Below are 20,788 nucleotides of genomic sequence, written 5' to 3'. Positions count from 1 at the left end.
CGTCTGTGTGTCTGTCCATCTGCCCGACCCACATCATTTCTCCCGCACTGCAAAAAAAGATTGAGACCCTTTTTTTCCAAGCCCGAGTACAAGCTTAAAAATCTTCCAATACATAAATAAATTGACTCGTTTGCAGTGCAGAAGCTCATCTCCCAGCCTCTCACGATGACCCCTGGTAGGGGTGAGAGCTGCCACAGGCATCGTCTTTAGATTGTCCTCAACTATAACAAAGGCCCTGATCAGCCTGGACAGCTCCGACCCCCACCACCACCACCCACGACCCCGGACCCCCACCACCCACCCCCCGCTCCGCAATTTCACACCCTGCTGGAATAATCAGCAGGTACTGCTGTCACACCGAAGCCGTCTAACGTTGTTATGGTATAGAGAGCAGTGATTCTCAACATTTTCCATTTTCCAAGGACCCCCCACTTTGATATTAAATATAGGCCACGGACCCCCATTATGTAGGATGTGTGTCTCCGGGGGACCCCAATCTAAACGTAAAGCGAGAATCCTTAAGAGTTAATTTAACTCTCACTGTGTGCAAATGGAACGGGTCCATTATTTTTGGTTCCATTTGTACACTCTCTGAGTTACAGACCTTCAAGTGTCCATTTGGTTCCTGGTTATCAATGATTTAGCTGGGGGACCCCTTTGGAACCCTCTCAGGGACCTCTGGGGGTCCCCGGGAGCCCATGTTGAGAACCACCGGCATAGAGGGGAAACAAAACTCTCTAGGTGTCTGGTGAATGGAGGTCAGGGCTAGCGTGTAGATCCTGGAGGTATTTTTAATGTTATGGTTGGCGCTGCACTGGAAGTAAATATCTGGTTTTGTGGCAAATTGTGTTCACCGGGGTGTCTTGTTTTTTAGATGACAGCATTTTCAGAGATACTGGGGGGGGTGTTTTGTGTCTTTGTGTGGCTGCCTCTTCTCCTATGAGACATGAGAGAGAGATGATTGATTATCGAGCTCTCTGGAATGTGACACATTCAACAAATCTGGGTTTTGTTCAAATCGAAATAAACGGAACGCAGATCGTCCTAATGCCAGGATGCTAGCTGGCTAGCCCTGATCAAAGTGTCTTGTATGAGTAAAGCTATAGGGAACACTGGAGATCAGCTTTGGTTTGGTCAGAGGGAAGTCTGAAGCATGTCTGGGAAATGACTCTTTGAGGTTGTGTGTGTGTGTGTGTGTGTGTGTGTGTGTGTGTGTGTGTGTGTGTGTGTGTGTGTGTGTGTGTGTGTGTGTGTGTGTGTGTGTGTGTGTGTGTGTGTGTGTGTGTGTGTGTGTGTGTGTGTGTGTGTGTGTGTGTGTGTGTGTGTGTGTGTGTGTGTGTGTGTGTGTGTGTACACGTTTGTATTTGTGTTTTGTTGCTTGCGCCTTTGCTTTGTACATAAAAATAATTTGAAATCGAATGTACTCGTGAGTGTGTGTGTGTGTTTGTATGCATTCACACGTGCAGTAAAAGTGTGCCAGTGAGCGTGTGTGTGCGCATGCGTGCGTGCATGCTGCTACTACTAAGGACAGACACTGAACAAAGTGTATAAGTGTGTTCTTCAACCGCTGTTTAGAAAAAATGGCATCCTGAGTTTTCTAAGATGTGAAGACCACTTGGCTTTTTTGCTGGAAAGCCCCGGTTCTATTGCAAAGAAAATGTGCTTCAAGATTGTGCTCACATACATTTATATATATATACGCATATTTATATCTATAGATATATATAACAATTCATCGCTAACGGCTAAATACGCTGAGAAAGCTTTTAGTCTAGACGCCTCAAACTACGAAGACAGATGTGTAAGTTGGTGTATGTTGGATCCATGTGCATGTACATATGATGTGTGTGTGTGTGTGTGTGTGTGTGTGTGTGTGTGTGTGCGCGTGTGTGTTTGTGCTTGCATATTTGCCATCCCCGAAGTCTTAACCATGTCTGGCTCATAACCTCACTGTCCCATGTGAAGCTCAGTCTTAATTATGTTCTGCAATTTCAAAAACAAGTCAGTGTTGGAACCCTGGAAATAGTGCTGGCTTGGAGCGGAGATTGCATGTCGAAATTACACAACTGTCTTAATTACTGGTTTCAAGAACGGCCCAGTCTTTTTTTCCTCTTTGGTCTTTAACTTCTATTTCTTCACTGAGGTTTGCTTCGTGTAGCTGTACCTGATTCAAATAAATCCCTATGAAAACAGCCGGCAGGCGTATAATAATGTGGCTTTGACATAATTCACTTTCCCTCCACAGCTCCTCGGAGCGTGCGCGATAGCTTTCATCGGATGATTTTCATAATTTGGTCGTGCAATCTCCCAAGCCCTCTTTGTGTGGGCGCGCGTCAACACAGCTGCACCTCTATATAACTGGAAAGTTATTACTTTATGAATGAAAAAAAAATCGTGATTCTCATCTCCACGGGGTTCTAGAACATTCTGCTGTCGTAAAGCTTTCGTTGGTTGGGTAATTTTTGTTTGTGTTTTTAGTCATTCAGCTTACATATTGCATAATAGAAAATATACATATTCTCATAGTCTTTGGTATTTGGGCTAGTGTTTAGCCTATACTGAGAGGAAATAAAGCATTGTGTGTCGAGCTTTGGAATAGATTTGAATGACTTTTAGAGAGGAAAGTGGATGTGAATTCTTTGTGATTGAGGCTGCGGGGTTTCAGAGAGGTTTGCGTGTGTAAAATAGCTTTCACCCTCTGCTTTCACAGGGTTGGAAATGGAATGGATGGATTTTTGAAAAACAATGGTGATTTTTGCAATAGACATGTTTTGCGCGCAGTGAGCAGCCCCTCTCCGTAGTTTATCATCCTTAAAAAAAACAAAAAAAAGCAACAAAAAAACTAAAACAAAAAACAGTATAAATTTTGGTTTTTCTCACTCTCGACAGTCGTGGTGGATCCATCCCATACCTGGGGTGGTGCACCACTATAGCCGAATGTCCAACCAAAACCCTCCCCGTCGTTCACCACATCTCCCCCGACTTCTCTCCACCGTCAACCCCCCCCCCCCCGACGGCTCCCACTCCTTCCCTGATCTCCCACAGTTGCCCCCCCCCCTTTTCTATCTTCATTCCAACCCCTCCCCCTTTTCCCTAAGCCCCGCCCTACCCATCCCGGAAAAAAAGAAAGAAAAAGAAGGAGAAAAAAAAGAGAAAATTCCCCCCCACAAAATCCCTTTTGCTTTTGCTATTCATCCTTTATCATGCTTTGGTACAAGTGCTGGAGGCCGAGGACTGGCCTCCGGGACTGCAGCCCTCGTCCATCCATTTGTCCAGGCTGCGGCGGCGGGCGTTCATGAAGAAGTTGCTGACGGTGGTGAGCTCCAGGCCCAGCTGCTGGGAGATGGTGAGCTGCATCTCCTTGGACGGCCGCTTGTTCTCCTTGAAGATGGCCAGCAGGGTGCGCCGCTGCAGGTCGGTGAAGACCAGGCGCGACTTCTTTGGTGTGCTGCCTCCTCCTCCTCCTCCTCCTCCTCCTCCTCGCTCTTTGCTCGGGTCCTGCTCCTTCCGTTTGCACGCTGTAGAGGGCGCCGCACCGCGCACACAGGGCCAAGCGGGGGGGGGGGGGAGGAACAAGAGAAGAAGAGAAGTTAGTTAGTTGGTTATTTTTATTTCATGTCATGATTTTTTTAACCCATTCAATCCGGGAACGCATCTGTGTCATTTTAAGATTTATTTTGGGCTATTCAAAAATAGCAGATCTACAAGTTCATAGCGCGGCACCGAGTGCCGCGCTATGAGCTTGTAGATCTGCTATTTTAGGGGGAAAAAACTTGAATATGTGTGCAAATCTTTTAATAAACACATTTTTTACTCAAATATTTGTTTCTGGGGGTCCCAGGACCAAAATATTTTGACATGGGGGGGGGTCCGCAGCCAAATAGCAACCTACGTTTTGTTTTTGTTTTTAACTGTTTAAGACATTTGTAGAATCCCCCAGAAGCAAAGATTTTAGTTAAAAATGTTTGCTTTAAAAAAACATATTCAAAGATTTGTACACATTTTCATGATTTTTCAAAACAATTGCAGATCTACAAGCTCGTAGTGCGGCACTCGGTGCCGCGCTATGAGCTTGTAGATCTGCTATTTTTGAATAGCCCAAAGTATAAAATAATGGTTATAGCAAAAAAATCTAAAATGACAGATATACTGTATGTGTTCCCGGTCTTAATGGGTTAAAACAAAACAGTTGAACATACAGTGCAACTCAGTCAACAAGATGACTATTTGGCCGAAAAGGCATGGGCTGAAGCCGAAGCTTATTTATCCCACCTTATTACCATTTAAAATAAATGATCATAGTAGCATAGAGGAAATAATGTATAAGAACAAACTAAAGAAAATTAACCAACACAGAGCTTCAAATGTTACATTTCAGAACAGACGGAACAAAAAGAAACAACATTTCGGTTTACATTAGTTTTTCAGACGTAAACAATTTCTATATACATTTTACAAATGTTATTATAACAAAATCTTCTTATAGAAACAGAGGAGGTGAAGGGAAGAAGGGAGGAACAGAGAGAGACAGAGAAATCTCTTAATATTCTATTATTTTGACAACATTATCAACACATTTGTAACGGAAGGAAAAACCCCAATGTGATATGAAGGCTCTGATTGAAGGCTGAAGATATGACAGAATATGATATGATGAAATGTATCTCCTCTGTCTCCCTCTCAGCTTTCCCACTGTCTGTCTCTCCTACACTGTCTCCCTCTCAGCCTTCCTGTCTGTCTCTCCTACACTGTCTCTCTTTCAGCCTTCCTATTGTCTCTCTCCTACACTGTCGTCTCCTCAGCTTTCCTACTGTCTGTCTCTCCTACACTGTCTCCCTCTCAGCTTTCCTGTTGTTTGTCTCTCCTATATGCTGTCTCCCTCTCAGCCTCCCTACTGTCTGTCTCTCCCACACCGTCTCTCTTTCAGCCTTCCTGCTGTCTGTCTGTCTGTCTGTCTCCTACACTGTCACTGATAGCACCATTATGAATCAAATCAGCCACTTTAAATGCCGTCAGTACAAGTTCAAATTATCAATAACAAAATGAAATAGTATAGTAATAAAAGACATAATAGAGACAGCAAAGATAATCTCTTGATTCTGTCATTCAGAAGTCCGTAAAAAGCATCTTCTTTAACCCATTAAGACCTGGGACGCGTCGGTGTCATTTTTAGATTTGAGCTAAAAAGCATTATTTTACACTTTGGCTATTCAAAAATAGCAGATATACAAGCTCGTAGCGCGGCACCGAGTGCCGCGCTACGAGCTTGTATATCTGCTATTTTTGAAAAGTCGTGAAAATGTGTGCAAATCTTTGAATATATATATATTCTTTTAAAGCAAACATTAAGTCAAATCTTTGCTTCTGGGGGGTCCCTGGAAGAAAATATTTTGAGATGGGGGGGTCCGCGGCCAAATACATATCATTTTGGGAGTCCTTGAGATGAAAAAGTTTGAAAACCACTGATATAGAAAAATACGTTTTTCAGCAAACCGTTTTAGAAGACATTTTGCAGAATCGGAACCTTAAGCTGCTACAGTATAGCATGTAGCCAAACGCTTCATTGTGTCACAGAGCACTGAAGCCCCAGTAGGTGTGGACATGTTGCGTGTGTATGGTCCTCACTTGTGAGGGTCAGCATGGTGTTGTGATAAAGCACACAGCTCGTGAACAGGGAAGACAGGTGAGACAAACCAACCCGATCTCCAGAGAACTAGTATACATTGCACGGATCCAGTGCACTTCATTCCGTGGATAGTCGCCTAGAAACCCCGAAATTGTGTGCATATGTACGGCGCTCCCTTTGTGACAAAACCATTTCGGAAGCGCGCAGTCTCAAGGGAAGTGTCGCCACGTAAGGGGCCACCGAACGAGCTAAAGCGAGCGGGTTGCCGTCCCGAACGTTGCGACATTCCCTTGTGCCTACTCAGCGCCGTTTGAGTTATGTACCGATAGGCACAGAATCGTACATTTTGTTGTGGGGACTGCTCTGCTTCCGGGTTTTTCCGGGTTGCGACTGGTTACGCCCACCGTGGGACTCGCCGTACATATGCACGCAATTTCGGGGTTTCTAGGCGACTATCCACGGAATGAAGTGCACTGGATCCGTGCAATGTTACGGAGATCTCTGGAGATCAGGCTGGACAAACTCTCAAGCACAAAACAGACCTTTTGTATCCTTTAGTATTTTCTATGCTTTCTAATGTATGCTATGTTTTCTATGCTATACAATCAATAAAGCCCAATTATGAATGTGAAAGTAATTTATGATTAGGTGACAAAGTGACTCTTACATTTGGTTCCATGTGTACACTACCTCCACTGAGGATTTAACCCATTAAGACCTGAATCCGATTCTACAAATGTCTTCTAAATCCCAACAGTTTTCTGAAAAAACGTTTGTTTATATATCAGTGGTTCTCAAACCTTTTCATGTCAAGGACCCCCAAAATTATATGTATTTGGCCGCCGACCCCCATCTCAAAATGTTTTGTTCCAGGGACCCCCCAGAAGCAAAGAATAGAGTTATTTTTTTTGCCTTAAACAATATATATTCAAAGAGTTGCACACATTTTCAAGATTTTTCAAAAATAGCAGATCTACAAGCTCATAGATTTGAGCTTGTAGGCTGAAGATATGATAGAATATGATATGATGAACTCGGTGCACTCGGTGCCGCGCTATGAGCTTGTATATCTGCTATTTTTGAATAGCCAAAGTGTAAAATAATGCTTTTTTTGCTCAAATGAAAAAGTGACACAGATGCATTCCAGGTTCTTAATGGGTTAAAATACATGCATTTTTGCTGGGGGACCCCGTGGAATCCCTTTAAGGGCCCCTGGAGGTCCCCGGACCCCCACTTTGACAACCACTAGCTTTACACCACTGTCTGTGTTTATGAGAGCCATCTGTTAAAACAAACAAGTGCTCTTTTGATGGGGCCTGGCTGGCTGCTGCTGCCTGGCTGTTATGTCTCAGCCAGTCAACGCGCCGGGCAGCGAGTCTGCGCTGCGTTTGATTTGATTACCGCCCTGAATTAAGTATGCACAACTCAGACCCCGCCCGATCGATGGGAATCAGGTTAACCCATTAAGACCGGGGACGCATCTGCGTCTCATTTTAAGATTTCTTTGGGCTATTCAAAAATAGCAGATCTACAAGCTCATAGCGCGGCACCGAGTGCCGCGCTACGAGCTTGCAGATCTGCTATTTTTGAAAAATCTTGAAAAAATATTTTCCAGATTTTTTTCAAAAAACTGTTGAGATTTAGATTTTTTTAAAGAATCGCCTCAGGTCTCAATGGGTTAAGAACTCAATCGAGTACAAAACTATTATGTAAGAGGAAACTATCCCGGAGCCCCCGCCGTAAACACACACGCACGCACACACACACACACGCACACACGCGCACACACACGCACGCAAACAGCTTTTAGTGGCATCGACATATCTCCTCTCCTCTCGGCTTCTTATCAAAGCGTTTAAGTGACACAGAAGACGGATAGGACGGCCGACTGAAAGATAATTTATTTTGCATTATTCTCTGCATGTTCATATGGCCGCCATTAGTACACCTTGTAGAACATATGCTAGAACAGTGGCTTTCAACCTTTTTTCATGCCGAGGACCCCTAAATTGAAATACATTTGGCCGCGGAAGGACCCCCATCTAGAAAATGTTTTGTGCCAGGGACCCCCCAGAAGCAAAAAAATTGAGTTAAAAATGTTTGCTTTAAAATAATATATATATATTCAAAGATATGCACACATTTTCAAGATTTTTCAAAAATAGCAGATCTACAAGCTCGTAGCGAGGCACCTGGCTATGAGCTTGTAGATCTGCTATTTTTGAATAGCCAAAAGCTAAGTGCTTAAAATGAAAAGTATGTATTTGGGCGCGGACCCCCATCTCAAAATATGTTGTTCCAGGGACCCCCCCAGAAGCAAAGATTTGAGTTAAAAAAAAATCGCTTTAAAATATATATTCAAAGATTTGCACACATTTTCACGATTTAATTAATAAGTACATAAACCTTTATAAGTATAAAAGTACATTAGCATTTAGTCATAATGACAGTGGTGGATTTCTAGCTCTGACCAGCTGCAGTGTACTGTCGCTGTCCATGGTACTGATGGATGGGCCAGTGGTAGTCTCGCGTGGCCAGACTGTTGCCTCCCACAATTTTCAAATGTTTGCGATCATACAGTCTGGGACTCGGACTCTCTGATCATGATTAAAATATAAACCGGATGTGAAGCCTCCTCCTCACTTCCGTTTCGTCTTTACAAGTCGCGCAAATGTATCCTAATATAAATCAAAATCATCTAAATATATTTAGCTTGCTGCTTAGCAGAAATGGAAATACTAAATTAAATGTAAAGATATTTTAAAATATATTTTCGTGAACGGAAGTGCCAGTTTTCTCTCTCGGATTTCGGGAGGTGTAGTTCCAGACTATATATAGCATTCGGAGATTGTGGAATAGTTTGTCTGGCTACGCGAGACTAGGCTAGTGGTAATGCCGTCTTTTTTTTCCCCGTACATTTTAAGACATAACCATTTGAACCCTAGCATCCCTGTTCTAGGTGGCACAAATGTCAGACCTGCAGTACAAGCCCACAAGCTTGTACTGTAAGTCATCTATTTTCGGCGAAGACATTTGGTGTAAAGGGAAAATGGTATGTAGAGCATAGATGCAGTCCTACATTCAAACTCCATAATATCATTGTTATGAAGACAGCCCCTAAGACCACGCACACACGCACACGCACACGCACACACACACGCACACACACACACACACACACACACACACACACACACAGTCAATTCTGTTCCACTTATCGCACGGCTGTCTTCACAAGAGCCTTAGATAAATGCCCTAAATGTTTGGACAGCATATAGGCAGGGCTATTATATCACACTCCCTTGAATTGGAAATGGAGAACTGGAGAAGCAGGAGCTTTAGCTTCTTCTGTGTTTGAGTCACAGATTCCTCAGATATGCATCACATTTCTCTGCTCTCATAGCGCGGCACCGAGTGCCGCGCTATGAGCTTGTAGATCTGCTATTTTTGAAAAATCGTGGAATATGTGTGCAAACCTTTTGAATATATATTTTTAAAGCGAACAATTGTAACTCAAATATTTGCTTCTGGGGGGTCCCTGGAACAACATATTTTGAGATGGGGGTCAGCGGCCAAATACGTAGCATTTTGGGGGTCCTTGACAATGAAAAGGTTTGAGAACCACTGTCTCTACTGTACGTGCACTACTGTACGTGCACTGACACATTTATTAAAATGACTCTTTCCCTTCCACGCCCATGGGCAGTCTAGCTGCAGTTACACCTTGTTGCCAAATGGGGGCACAGTTGTCCTCTGAATGCATAATGGAGCCCTGTCAAAACACTTCTTCGAAAGAGAATTGGGTTCATTTGGTTACATTTGTACACTCTCAGAGTTACAAAGGGATAAATGAACTCAGGGGGTTTTAACTGTGTATATCTAAAACATACAGTGGTGTAAAATACCTACTTACTGTAGGTATTCTTGCTTTTCTGGTGTATTTCCAATTATCGGTACTTTTACTTCTACTCCACTACATCTCAGAGGCAAATATTGTACTTTTACTCCACTACAATTATTTGAAAACTTTAGTCACTAGTTACTCTATAGATTTTGATTATTATTACAAAACCACTTCAGCCCTATATGCATTTCGGCCATTTGAAAATAGCCGATATACAAGCTCACAATGCGTCGCGATGCGACGCATTGTGAGCTTGTAGATCTGCTATTTTCAAAAGTTTTTATCCATTTGAAAACTTTGTGAAACGGGACATTCTGCATAATGACTACTTTCTACTTTTGGTACTTTAAGTACATTTTGATACCAATACTTTTAACACTTTTACTCAAGTACATTTTGAGTTCCAGACTTTTAATTGTAACAGAGTATTTCTACATTGCAGAATTTATACTTTTAGTTAAGTAAAAAAAAAATTAGTACTTTTTCCACCATTGAAAACATAGATATTATAACATCCATAGTGCATAATATAATACCTGAAATATCTGGCTATATGAGCCTGGTTTTATAGACTAATGTGCCTGACCCCTGTGGACCCCTGTGGACCCCTGTTGACCCCTGTGGACCCCTGTTGACCACTGTGGACCCCTGTGTTTACCATACTGTAAACAGCAGATCAGATGTGATTTCATCAGTGACGTGACAGCAAATCATTCACAGTAACTCAAAGGTCTCATCTCTTGCAACACAGCAAGAACCCGGGCAGGTGGAGAGATAATATCGGCGATAGACAATGATGACAACAATAATAATACAACTGGCGTTGCATCGCGACGCGTTGTGAGCTTGTAGATCTGCTATTTTCTCCCACTACATCTCAGAGGCAAATATTGTACTTTTACTCCACTACAATTATTTTTAAACTTTAGTTACTAGTTACTTTGCAGATATACATTATTATATTATAAAACATACATTAACCAACTTAGCCCTATTTCATACCTAGGCTATTTGAAAATAGCCGATCTACAAGCTCACAACGCGTCAACGCATCGCGACGCGTTGTGAGCTTGTAGATCGGCTATTTTCAAACATTTTAGGTTTGTTTTACTTTTGGTACTTTAAGTATATTTTGATGCCAATACTTTTGTACTTTTACTCGAGTAACATTTTGAACACAGGCTTTTTACTTGTAACAGAGTATTTTTTTATATTGTGGTATTGCTACTTTTTACTTAAGTAATGTATCCGAGTACTTCTTCCACCACTGTGTAGAGACGTAGATGGATACTGCATTGTCTTCTCCTGCTCATTGAAGCAATGCGTCAACGGGGAGCCATATTGGTTATGATGGCAAAACCCTGCCTCCTCCTAATGCCCCATGTAATGTAATGTAATGTAATGTAATGTCTCTCCACGACTGAAATCATCACAACTCGCTGAATTCTCCACCGATGTACAAGCAGTTTGGTTTGTTAGAAATGTTAGACATGCAGTTATATGTTATTGCACAGGAAACTTGTTTAACACATTAAGACCTGGAACACATCTGTGTAACCACGGAAACCATTATTTTATACTTTGGCTATTCAAAAATAGCAGATCTACAAGCTCATAGCGCGGCACCGAGTGCCGCGCTATGAGCTTGTAGATCTGCTATTTTTTTTTAAATCGTGAACATTTGTGCAAATCTTTGTATGTATATATTATTATATACATATTTTTTTTAAAGCGAATATTTGTAACTCAAATCTTTGCTTCCTGGGGGGTCCCTGGAACAAATATCTTTAGATGGGGGTCCGCGGCCAAATAAATGAAATGTTTTCTAAATCCTAATAGTATGTTGCTATAATATCAGTGGTGCTCCAAATTTTCCATGTCAAGGACCCCAAAATGATTTGTATTTGGCCGCGGACCCCCATCTCAAAATATGTTGTTCCAGGGACCCCCAGAAGCACAGATCAGAGTTAAAAATGTTCGCTTTAAAACACAAATTAACACGATTTCCCCCCCAAAAATGCAGATCTACAAGCTTGTAGTGCGGCACTCTGAGCCGTTGTAGTCTCAGGCATATTGGACTGCAAGGCATATTTCTTGCAGTGGAGTAATGATGGCAAGCTGCCCTGCGTAACATGGGAAGGTGTTGACGTGTGGCCAACGTCTACCTATTTATGTCTATGGGGGTTCATGTGGTTAAATTTGTCTGAACTATTGACCTAAATTACTTGCAGAAATACCAATTCTCTTGCACTCTTTCTCTCTCTCTCTCTCTCTCTGTCTCTCTCTGTCTCTCTCACTCTCTCTCTCTCTCTCTCTCTCTCTCTCTCTCTCTCTCTCTCTCTCTCTCTCTCTCTCTCTCTCTCTCTCTCTCTCTCTCTCTCTCTCTATTGCTTACTGTGGCCAAAAGATGGAGGTACAGCAATTTACTTCAAATGAGAAAAAGGTGCAGACACATCTATGTGTAAAAGGGCAGAATCAAGATCACCCAAGCAGACACACACACACACACACACGCACGCACACACACACACACACACACACACACACACACACACACACACACACACACACACACACACACACACACACACACACACACACACACACACACACACACACACACACACACACACACACACACACACACACACACACACACACACACACACACACACACACACACACACACACACACCAAGGGTTACAGTAAACGCAATGATATTACTCTTGGGGGGGTTGCAGCGTTCAGGAGGAGATGGTGGGAACGAAACTGGGAGGAAGGGGGGGGGGGGGCGGTGGAGAGGGGGGGTTGGATTCTTTAAGGCTAAAGCTCAATCAATTCCATCAATAAGGCAGGTTGGTTCCCCTGCCTTTCATCACACTGCAAAATCCTGAGTGTTCTCCAAGAGCGTATAAATGGATCCTCAGTGTTTGTCTCTGTCTGCCTGTCTGTCTGTCTGTCTGTCTGTCTGTCTGTCTGTCTGTCTGTCTGTCTGTCTGTCTGTCACTATAAGAATCCAACCATAAACAATATCAGAGACGATAAATGAGAATTTATTTGTCTCCATCTCTCTCCCTCTTCCCCTCTCTCCTTTTCTCTCTGTCTTTCTCTTCCTGTGTCGCACGCACGCACGCACGCACGCACGCACGCACGCACGCACGCACGCACGCACGCAGACACACAGACACACAGACACACAGACACACACACACACTCTCTCTAACTACACTATAGTACTACATCATCATCATGAACATGCTTTTCCCCATCTGTCCATTGGCCCTGTAATTCTTAAAGGGATAATTCACCCAAAAAATTTTTTTCTATGGATTAGTCACCCCATGGAGACTTGAATTCATGGATATGTTTGTAGTTTTTGTCACATTCCTAAGACAATAATTTGATGACCAGTGCACCGGTAGGCGGTGGTTCCGGTAGGAGACACAAAGGAGACTCTTTGTGTCTCCTACCGGAACCACTGCTGGTCATCAAATTATTGGCTTAGGAATGAGACAAAAACAAAAACATATCCAGGAATGAGACAAAAACAAAAACATATCCATGAATTGGGGGTGACTAATCCAAAAGTCGTTTAGGTGGTGAACTATCCCTTTAACGTCATCTTCATTACTCCTCAATTTCTCAAATACATTTCTCATCATTATCACCTCCACGATCATCATCACCATAACCTCATCATGATTCACAACTAACACTACCATAGTACATCATTATCGTCATCATTATCATCGTTATCATCATCATCATCATCATCACCGTATCATTCAGTAAACATTGTTATCATCACTATAATAATGGTCATTATCGGCACAATGACCCGCAAACAGCATGCTCATTATCTTTGAACTCAGTAAACACTTTTTTGTACGAGGAACAGTGAAAATAGCCTACAAGCCCACAGTGCGGAACGATGCGTTGCACTCGTAGATCATGATAATGATAATGATAAATTATACAAATCATTTATTTGTGTGGCGCTTTTCTCCCAAAAACTACGGTTACAGAGTGCTTTACAGTACAAGGTGAAATAGCAGCATGATAACCATAGGAGATAAAACTATACAACATAGGATCAGAGAATAAAATGACATAATATAACGTTGCCTCTTATCTTCATATTCTATCTTTTTGCGTTGTGTCCTAATAATGCCCTACTTGATCACACTACAGCGTCACACAAAAGTATCAACAGTAGCAGATCTACAAGCTCGAAAACGCAGCGCCAAGCGACGCGTTTTGAGCTTGTAGATCTGTTGCTTTTTGTTTTCGTTTTTTATCCTGAAAAGTAACAGTTTTGGACGTATGAGGTTTCCACCCGACAGAGACGATAAAACAAAACACCACAGATCACCTACAGCCTTCCAAAAACACATCTGCCGAACACCAGCTGGCGCCCCCCCCATGGAGAGAGCACCATCATATTCCGGTGCAGGCCTTAAGCCCTGGAAGTGCCCCCCCCCCCCCCACAGAGTGCAGTGTTACAGTGTTGATTTCGTCGACTAAAACTATGACGAAAAATGTTTTGTCAACTACCTTTTTTCACTGACGAAAACGAAATAAAAACTAAGCTATGATGACTAAAACTAAAACTCGTCAACAAATAAAAACTAGACTAAAATGTTAATGAGGGACGAGTGGAGAAGAGATCCAGTAGAACTAAAAGACAAGGCATTTTATGTTTGGTTGCGCTCGGGTGTTGCGCTCTGAAAATAGCAGCGCGACGCGTTGTGAGCTTGTAGATCTGCTATTTTCAGCATGCAACCAAGTGTAAAAGCCATTATGACGCCATCACTGGACCGTCAAAATCTATCATAGTCGATTAAATTAACTTTAGATTTAGGCGACTATAATCTTATGATATTTAGTCGACTAAAACTAGACAAAAACTATAACATTTCAGGTGACTAAAATATGACTAAAACTAAATGGTATTGTATTCAAAAGACTATGACTAAAGCTAAATCAAAATATGCTGTCAAAATCAACACTGCAACCGTGCCACAGTCATCTCTCAACCGTTTTCCAAAGAGCAGGTATTCCATCAAAAAAAGAAAAAGAAAAAAAGAACACTAGACAAAATAACTCTTTCAACAAAACACTTTTCTCAATTGCCTCTTTATCTCTGCCTGTGACTCCAAGGTTACTGAACAATGACTGGTGAGCAAGAGAGAGACAGAGAGACAGAGAGAGGGAGGGAGAAAGTTAGAGAGAGCGACAGTCACATAAACCCATAAGCTGTGATCATCTGCGTTGCCATGTCCGCTTATTATAAGCGACTTTGGGCTTTTTCCCCCTGTAAAGTCGCTTGTAAATATTGGTTAGTTGCGGGTTGCGTCTTTTTTTGGGGCTTGTTTCTAAAGTGTAGTTGCTTATTTGGGCTTGTTTCCTGATGTTGTTTAAACCAGTGGTTCTGAAACATTTTAGTATGTATTCGTCCCTAAAACCCCCATCTGAAAATATGTTGTGCCCAGGGAGCCCCGTACCAGATTTGTGTTGTTAGAATGTTTCAAAAATCTTCCTAAATAAATATTCAACATTTTCTTTCAAGATTTTTTGAAAATAGCAGATCTATGCGACACGTTGTGAGCTTGTAGATCGGCTATTTTCAAATAGCCAATGTACAGTATGTAGGTTTAAAGTGCTCATGTGGCCTACAGTCGCTTCTTTTGGGCTTGTTTGTCATAGACCCGGTTGCTTATTTCTCACGTGATGTCCACAGAGAGGCGACTCGCCGGTTGAACACAGACACACTTCTTCCCTGGCGTCTAGCAGGAGGACAATGCTGCCTCACACAGTCAGACAGGCTTTTGTCAAAAGACACTTAAAGACATGGGCTTAAAAGCGCTAACCACACACTGTGGGGCTGGAGCGAGCCATGAACTGGAAACACTGCTCTTTGAGTGTGTGTGCATGCGTGCGTGCGTGTGCATGAGCGTGTGTGTGTGTGTGTGTATGTGATTGTGAGTGTGTGTGTGTGTGTTTGTAAGCATCTGAATCTATGTACATTTGCCACTATCAGTTTAAAATGGATACACATTTCTGTGTCTGTCCGTCTCTCGTTCTCAATTTTAACCCATTGAGGCCTGAGGTTTTCTGAAAAACGTATGTTTCTATATCAGTGGTTTTCAAACTTTTTTATGTCAAGGACCCCAAAATGATATGTATTTGGCCGCGGACCCCCATCTAAAAATTTGTTGTTCCAGGGACCCCCCAGAAGCAAAGATTTGAGTTACAAAATAATGTTTGCTTTAAAAATATATATTTTCAAAGATTTGCACACATTTTCATGATTTTTCAAAAATAGCAGATCTACAAGCTTGTGAGCTTGTAGATCTGCTATTTTTGAATAGCCAAAGTGTAAAATAATGCTTTTTAGCTCATCAAAAAATGACACAGATGCGTTCCAGGTCTTAATGGGTTAATTCCATCCCGTTTTCTGTGTTTCTGTGCCACTGCTGTTGTTACCCTACTGGCTCACCTGCCAGTGAGGAGCCCCCACCAGGAGAACGTTCAACACCCCCGGAGTGTTGCGTGTAGATCGGCTATTTTCTAATGGCCGAAATGGGCTAAAGTGGTTAATGTATGTTGTAGTACATTACAGGAGTACAGTACTTAAAGAGGTGGTGCCATGGTTTAGCACTCTTTCTGTTTTTCATGTGTCTATGAGGTTGATAGAACTTCATTAAGCCCCCTGGTGGTGTTTTTACGGTGTTTTATGTCTTCTCTGACTATTTTGAGTTTCTACCTGGAGGCTGAAACCTTGAGGGTCAAACGTGCCAATAGAAAAACAGCGCTTTAGTGACACAGTAAAAACATACCCTCCCCCTCATTATCATAACACAACAGGTGTGGGCATGAGGAGGAGGAGGGACTAGGACAGGTGGGTGCTGCTAAGATGGTGGAGGAGGTGCTAAGGTGAGAACCTATACTTAATGAACTGGAGGCGTGTCCACATAAAAACATAATTTTAACACTTTCTGTAAACTTTTTTGAAAAAACCTTCCTCCTAGTATAACCATTATGTTTTAGGGGGGGGGGGAATCACTGAAAATCACGGCACCCCGTCTTTAAGTAAATGTAGTCAGTTACTTTACACCACTGTATTTCCTATTTCTCCCGTTCAACACCCCGGAGTACGTGCAGCGACAACACGGACCGAACACGGTCGGTTGTGTTGACCAACCTGGGTGCATTGTGGGCAGGTGGACTGTTACTTCACCCCTGCGTCACCCGAGCACCCGACTATAATCTACCTTGAAATTGCATACAGTACTTGACTTGTAAATCTAGCATTGAGTTGACATGGCAACGCACACCTGGAAAACGTTGATACGCAATGTGTTTTTTTTTTGCGTTTCGTTTCTCTCGTTGGGAAACATCAACCTTCAACATATCTTGTGGTTTGCAGAGACACTGCCAACGTTTTCGCTGGCGACTAGGCTTTCTCTCTCTCTCTCTCTCCTTGTCTCTGTCAACCTTTATGTTTCCTTCTCCCACGCCATTCTTTCTGTCTCCCCCCCCCCCCCCACCCCCCCCTGCCATCACTAGCTCTTACAGTAATGCTTGGTATCCATTGCACACAGAGTGGAGCGCTGGTAGTAATGTTAGCTTCAACGTACATCTCTGTGGTCGTTGTGTGGCGCCATGCAGCTCCCCTAAAGATGATTTTAAGGTATTTATGTTTTATTATACAGTAGAGATTAGGAGAGAGAGAGAGAGAGAGAGAGACACAGACAGACAGGCAGGCAGGCAGGCAGGCAGGCAGGCAGGCAGGCAGGCAGGCAGGCAGGCAGGCAGGCAAGGAGCAGAGAGACAGGTAGAGAGGAATAGAGAGAGAGAGAGAGGAAGAGAGAGAGCAATACCTCAGACAGGTAGTACTATCAATTGACCGGGGCCCACCAGGGGTCTATACTAGGTCCCCTCCCCTATTTTTGCCAGTGCCTTACCCATTACCCATTATCCCTGAACTTCTTTGCCATTTTTTGCTATTTTTAAAAACAATCGGTGCCGCGCTATAAGCTTGTAGATCTGCTATTTTTGAATAGCCAAAGTATAAAATATGGTTAAGTGGTTAAAATGATGGTGACTTCTTTGCCATTTTTTACTATTTTAAAAAATATTTTCAAATAGTTCAATTAGCCGATCTACACCGACACGTAGTGAGCTTGTAGATTGGCTATTTTGTAATTTTAATTGTACATTTCCACCCAGGTTTTTTTTGGCTGCGGACCCGTCTCAAAAAACGATTTGTGCCAGGATTTTTCAAAAATAGCAGATCTACAAGCTTATAGCGCGGCACTCGGTGCCGCGCTATAAGCTTGTAGATCTGCTATTTTTGAATAGCCAAAGTATAAAATATGGTTAAGTGGTTAAAATGATGGTGACTTCTTTGCCATTTTTTACTATTTTTAAAAACATTTTCAAATAGTTCAATTAGCCAATCTACACCGACACGTAGTGAGCTTGTAGATTGACTATTATGTCATTTTAATTGTACATTTCCACCCGACAGAGACTAAATCAAACCCTGGTAGTTAGTAGTAGTAGTAGTAAGACCTCACGGGTCCATTTGGTTGTAGACTCTCAGTAAGGATTTTTTACTGTGTATGCTATTATGAAATAGCAGTCAGCAGTTGATGGGAGCAGCAACAGAATGCTGTGTAGTACAGAGAGGCTCTTTATAGCAGCCAGCCCAGACTGACTAAAACGCTTGATGCAAAACATCTCAGCACTTACACACACACGCACGCACGCACGCACGCACGCACGCACGCACGCACGCACGCACGCACGCACGCACGCACGCACGCACGCACGCACGCACGCACGCACACACACACACACACACACACACACACATACACATACACATACACATACACATACACATACACATACACAAACACGCACGCACGCATGCACGCACGTGCACAGATACTGGAGTGCTGCTGATTCTGATGAGAGTGCTGATAGCTAAGTGCTAGGTGTGTGTGTGTGTGTGTGTGTGTGTGTGTGTGTGTGTGTGTGTGTATGTGTGTGTGTGTGTGTGTGTGTGTGTGTGTGTGCGTGTACATGTAGACATGCTTAATGCGCCACCAATGCTTGCTTCCTTCCTCATTTGTGTTGATCACCGGAAATAGAGAGAAACGCCTTTATCACGCATGCACACGCACACACACACACACACACACACACGCGCGCGCGCACGCACGCACACAGCGAGCAACAACAATACTGTTTTTTTGCATAAATAAATGAGCGTAGTGAGGAGAAAGAATGTGTTTTAACGTGTGTGTGTGTGTCTGTGTGTGTGTACTTGCACACTGTCCAGGTGGGGACAAAATGTCCTCCCATGATGGTGAAACCAGACAAACGTGACATTTTTCTGGTCCCCTTGAGGGAAACGGTCATTTACATGGTTAACACATTGAATGCCAAAAACGGTCCGGACCGTTTTTGAGGATCCAAACGAGAAGTGCCGAAAACGGTCCGGACCGTTTTTGACCCAATTCTATTTTTATACATGTGGGCCACGTGGGGCGCTAAAACGAAACTTTGACATCACCCAAGGAGTTTCTGAGAAGAAGAGGCTGGATCTGGCTCCATGTCAAAAATACTTCCGGTCGGCGTTTTCAATGTTATCTCCTTGACTAAAAGCTTAATATCTCCATTTCTTTTTAATGTGGTGGAAACGAGCCGTTTTTGATCGGCGATCACGCTCCAATGGAGGATCGCGTTAGAAATATTATTGTTCCAGGCGTTAGTCGGGACCCTCCGCCGTCTCGCACGCACGCTTTGTTTACATGCACTTCTGCGTCGGGGCTTCTACAGCACGAAACGTATAACGCAAGTGGATGGAAGAAATGCAGGCACTCAACGTATAATATTTTAATAAACCTCTGGCACCCAATGTGTTAAGAAAGATTTGTAGAGCAGTCCCTAATACAAGTATTTAGTGTGCGTGTGAGTGTGTCCTGAGAGAGAGAAAGAGGGGCTATCAGTGCATATCTGGATGTCCATACAGTCTGTGGTGACATCAGCGTGCAAAGGTCCACCAGCACACACACACACACACACACACACACACACACACACACACACACACACACACACACACACACACACACACACACGCACACACGCACACACACACACACACACGCACGCACACGCGCACACGCACGCACATGCAGATCCACTTGTTTACAGTGCAGATGGACCAGTCACAGTCTCTGTAGACTCAGTGATGTCATTGGGGGGGGAAATGGCCTCAGAGGAGGTCAGTGTCATTCCACCATGATGCCCCCGTTTATATACTCTGTCATACCATGGTGTCTCACGCACCGAAAATAGCCGATCTACAAGCTCACGATGTGTCGCAAATTCTTCCAAAATTCCTCAAAATGAAGGTTTTTTTTTTGGGGGCTGCGGACCCCGTCTCAATAGATCGCAGATAGCAGATCTACAAACTCATAGCGCGGGCACTCGGTCGCGCTACGATCTACAAGCTCACACAATGTGTCGCAAATTCTTCCTCATCTTTCTAGCTTTTTTCCCTTATTTTGATCTCTCCTTCTCTTTTCTCTCCCTCCTTCTCTGCTTCTCTCCAGTTCCTTCTCTTCCTCTGTCAATTCTTAACAACAGCAATTTGTCAAAATGTACAAAATCAAAATCTCTCTCTCTCTCTCTCTCTCTCTCTCTCTCTCTCTCTCTCTCTCTCTCTCTCTCACTCTCTGACCTCTTTTTTTCTATTTTCTGAATTAAATTGAAATAGATTTCTTTTCAGCGAGGGAGGGAGGGAGGGTATAACGGCTCTCTACGCTAGTGGTTCTCAACCAGTGGTCCGGGGACCACCAGTGGTCATTGAGGGGGTTCCAGGTGGTCCCCAGCTAAATGATGGCGAGTTGGTAAGCAAATGGACCCTAATAGATCTTTAACTCTTGAGAGTGTACAATGAAACCAAATGGACCCGTAAGGGTCCATTTGGTTTCATTTTGCGCTCTCAAGAGTTGAATTATTGTTAAACATCTGCATTACTTAATGTACAAGAAGTAACACAATTAGAGAATGTAGAAGAATTGTTATTTTGATCAACGTTTGCCTGTTATCTCTCCTAATGGTACCACATCAATACAGCATGGATGGAATTGTGGACAAAATCCTATCCAACGATGACAAAATATTCAAAGTCTTGGGTCTGAGAGAATAAATCTCATCAAACAGTGGTTCTGCGGCT

The 20,788-nt window shown here is 43.0% G+C and overlaps 1 protein-coding gene across 1 annotated transcript in view; it reads right to left on the bottom strand.

The window, feature by feature from the left end:
- Positions 1 to 3,201: 3,201 nt before the first annotated feature.
- Positions 3,202 to 20,788, bottom strand: part of LOC308078243 (one cut domain family member 2-like) — a gene marked incomplete at both ends in the record, with an annotated part of 43,850 nt that continues 26,263 nt past the window's right edge. Inside the window, one exon of the mRNA XM_080419363.1 lies at positions 3,202 to 3,518. Within this exon, the coding sequence (XP_080275489.1) occupies positions 3,202 to 3,518 (317 nt within the window). The remainder of the gene's footprint in view (positions 3,519 to 20,788) is intronic.

Source organism: Gymnoscopelus braueri (assembly GCF_963280865.1).
Source record: "Gymnoscopelus braueri genome assembly, chromosome: 22".
Classification (NCBI taxonomy): domain Eukaryota; kingdom Metazoa; phylum Chordata; class Actinopteri; order Myctophiformes; family Myctophidae; genus Gymnoscopelus; species Gymnoscopelus braueri.
Note: the sequence above shows the minus strand (reverse complement) of the source record. Positions and strands in the feature narration are given on the sequence as shown.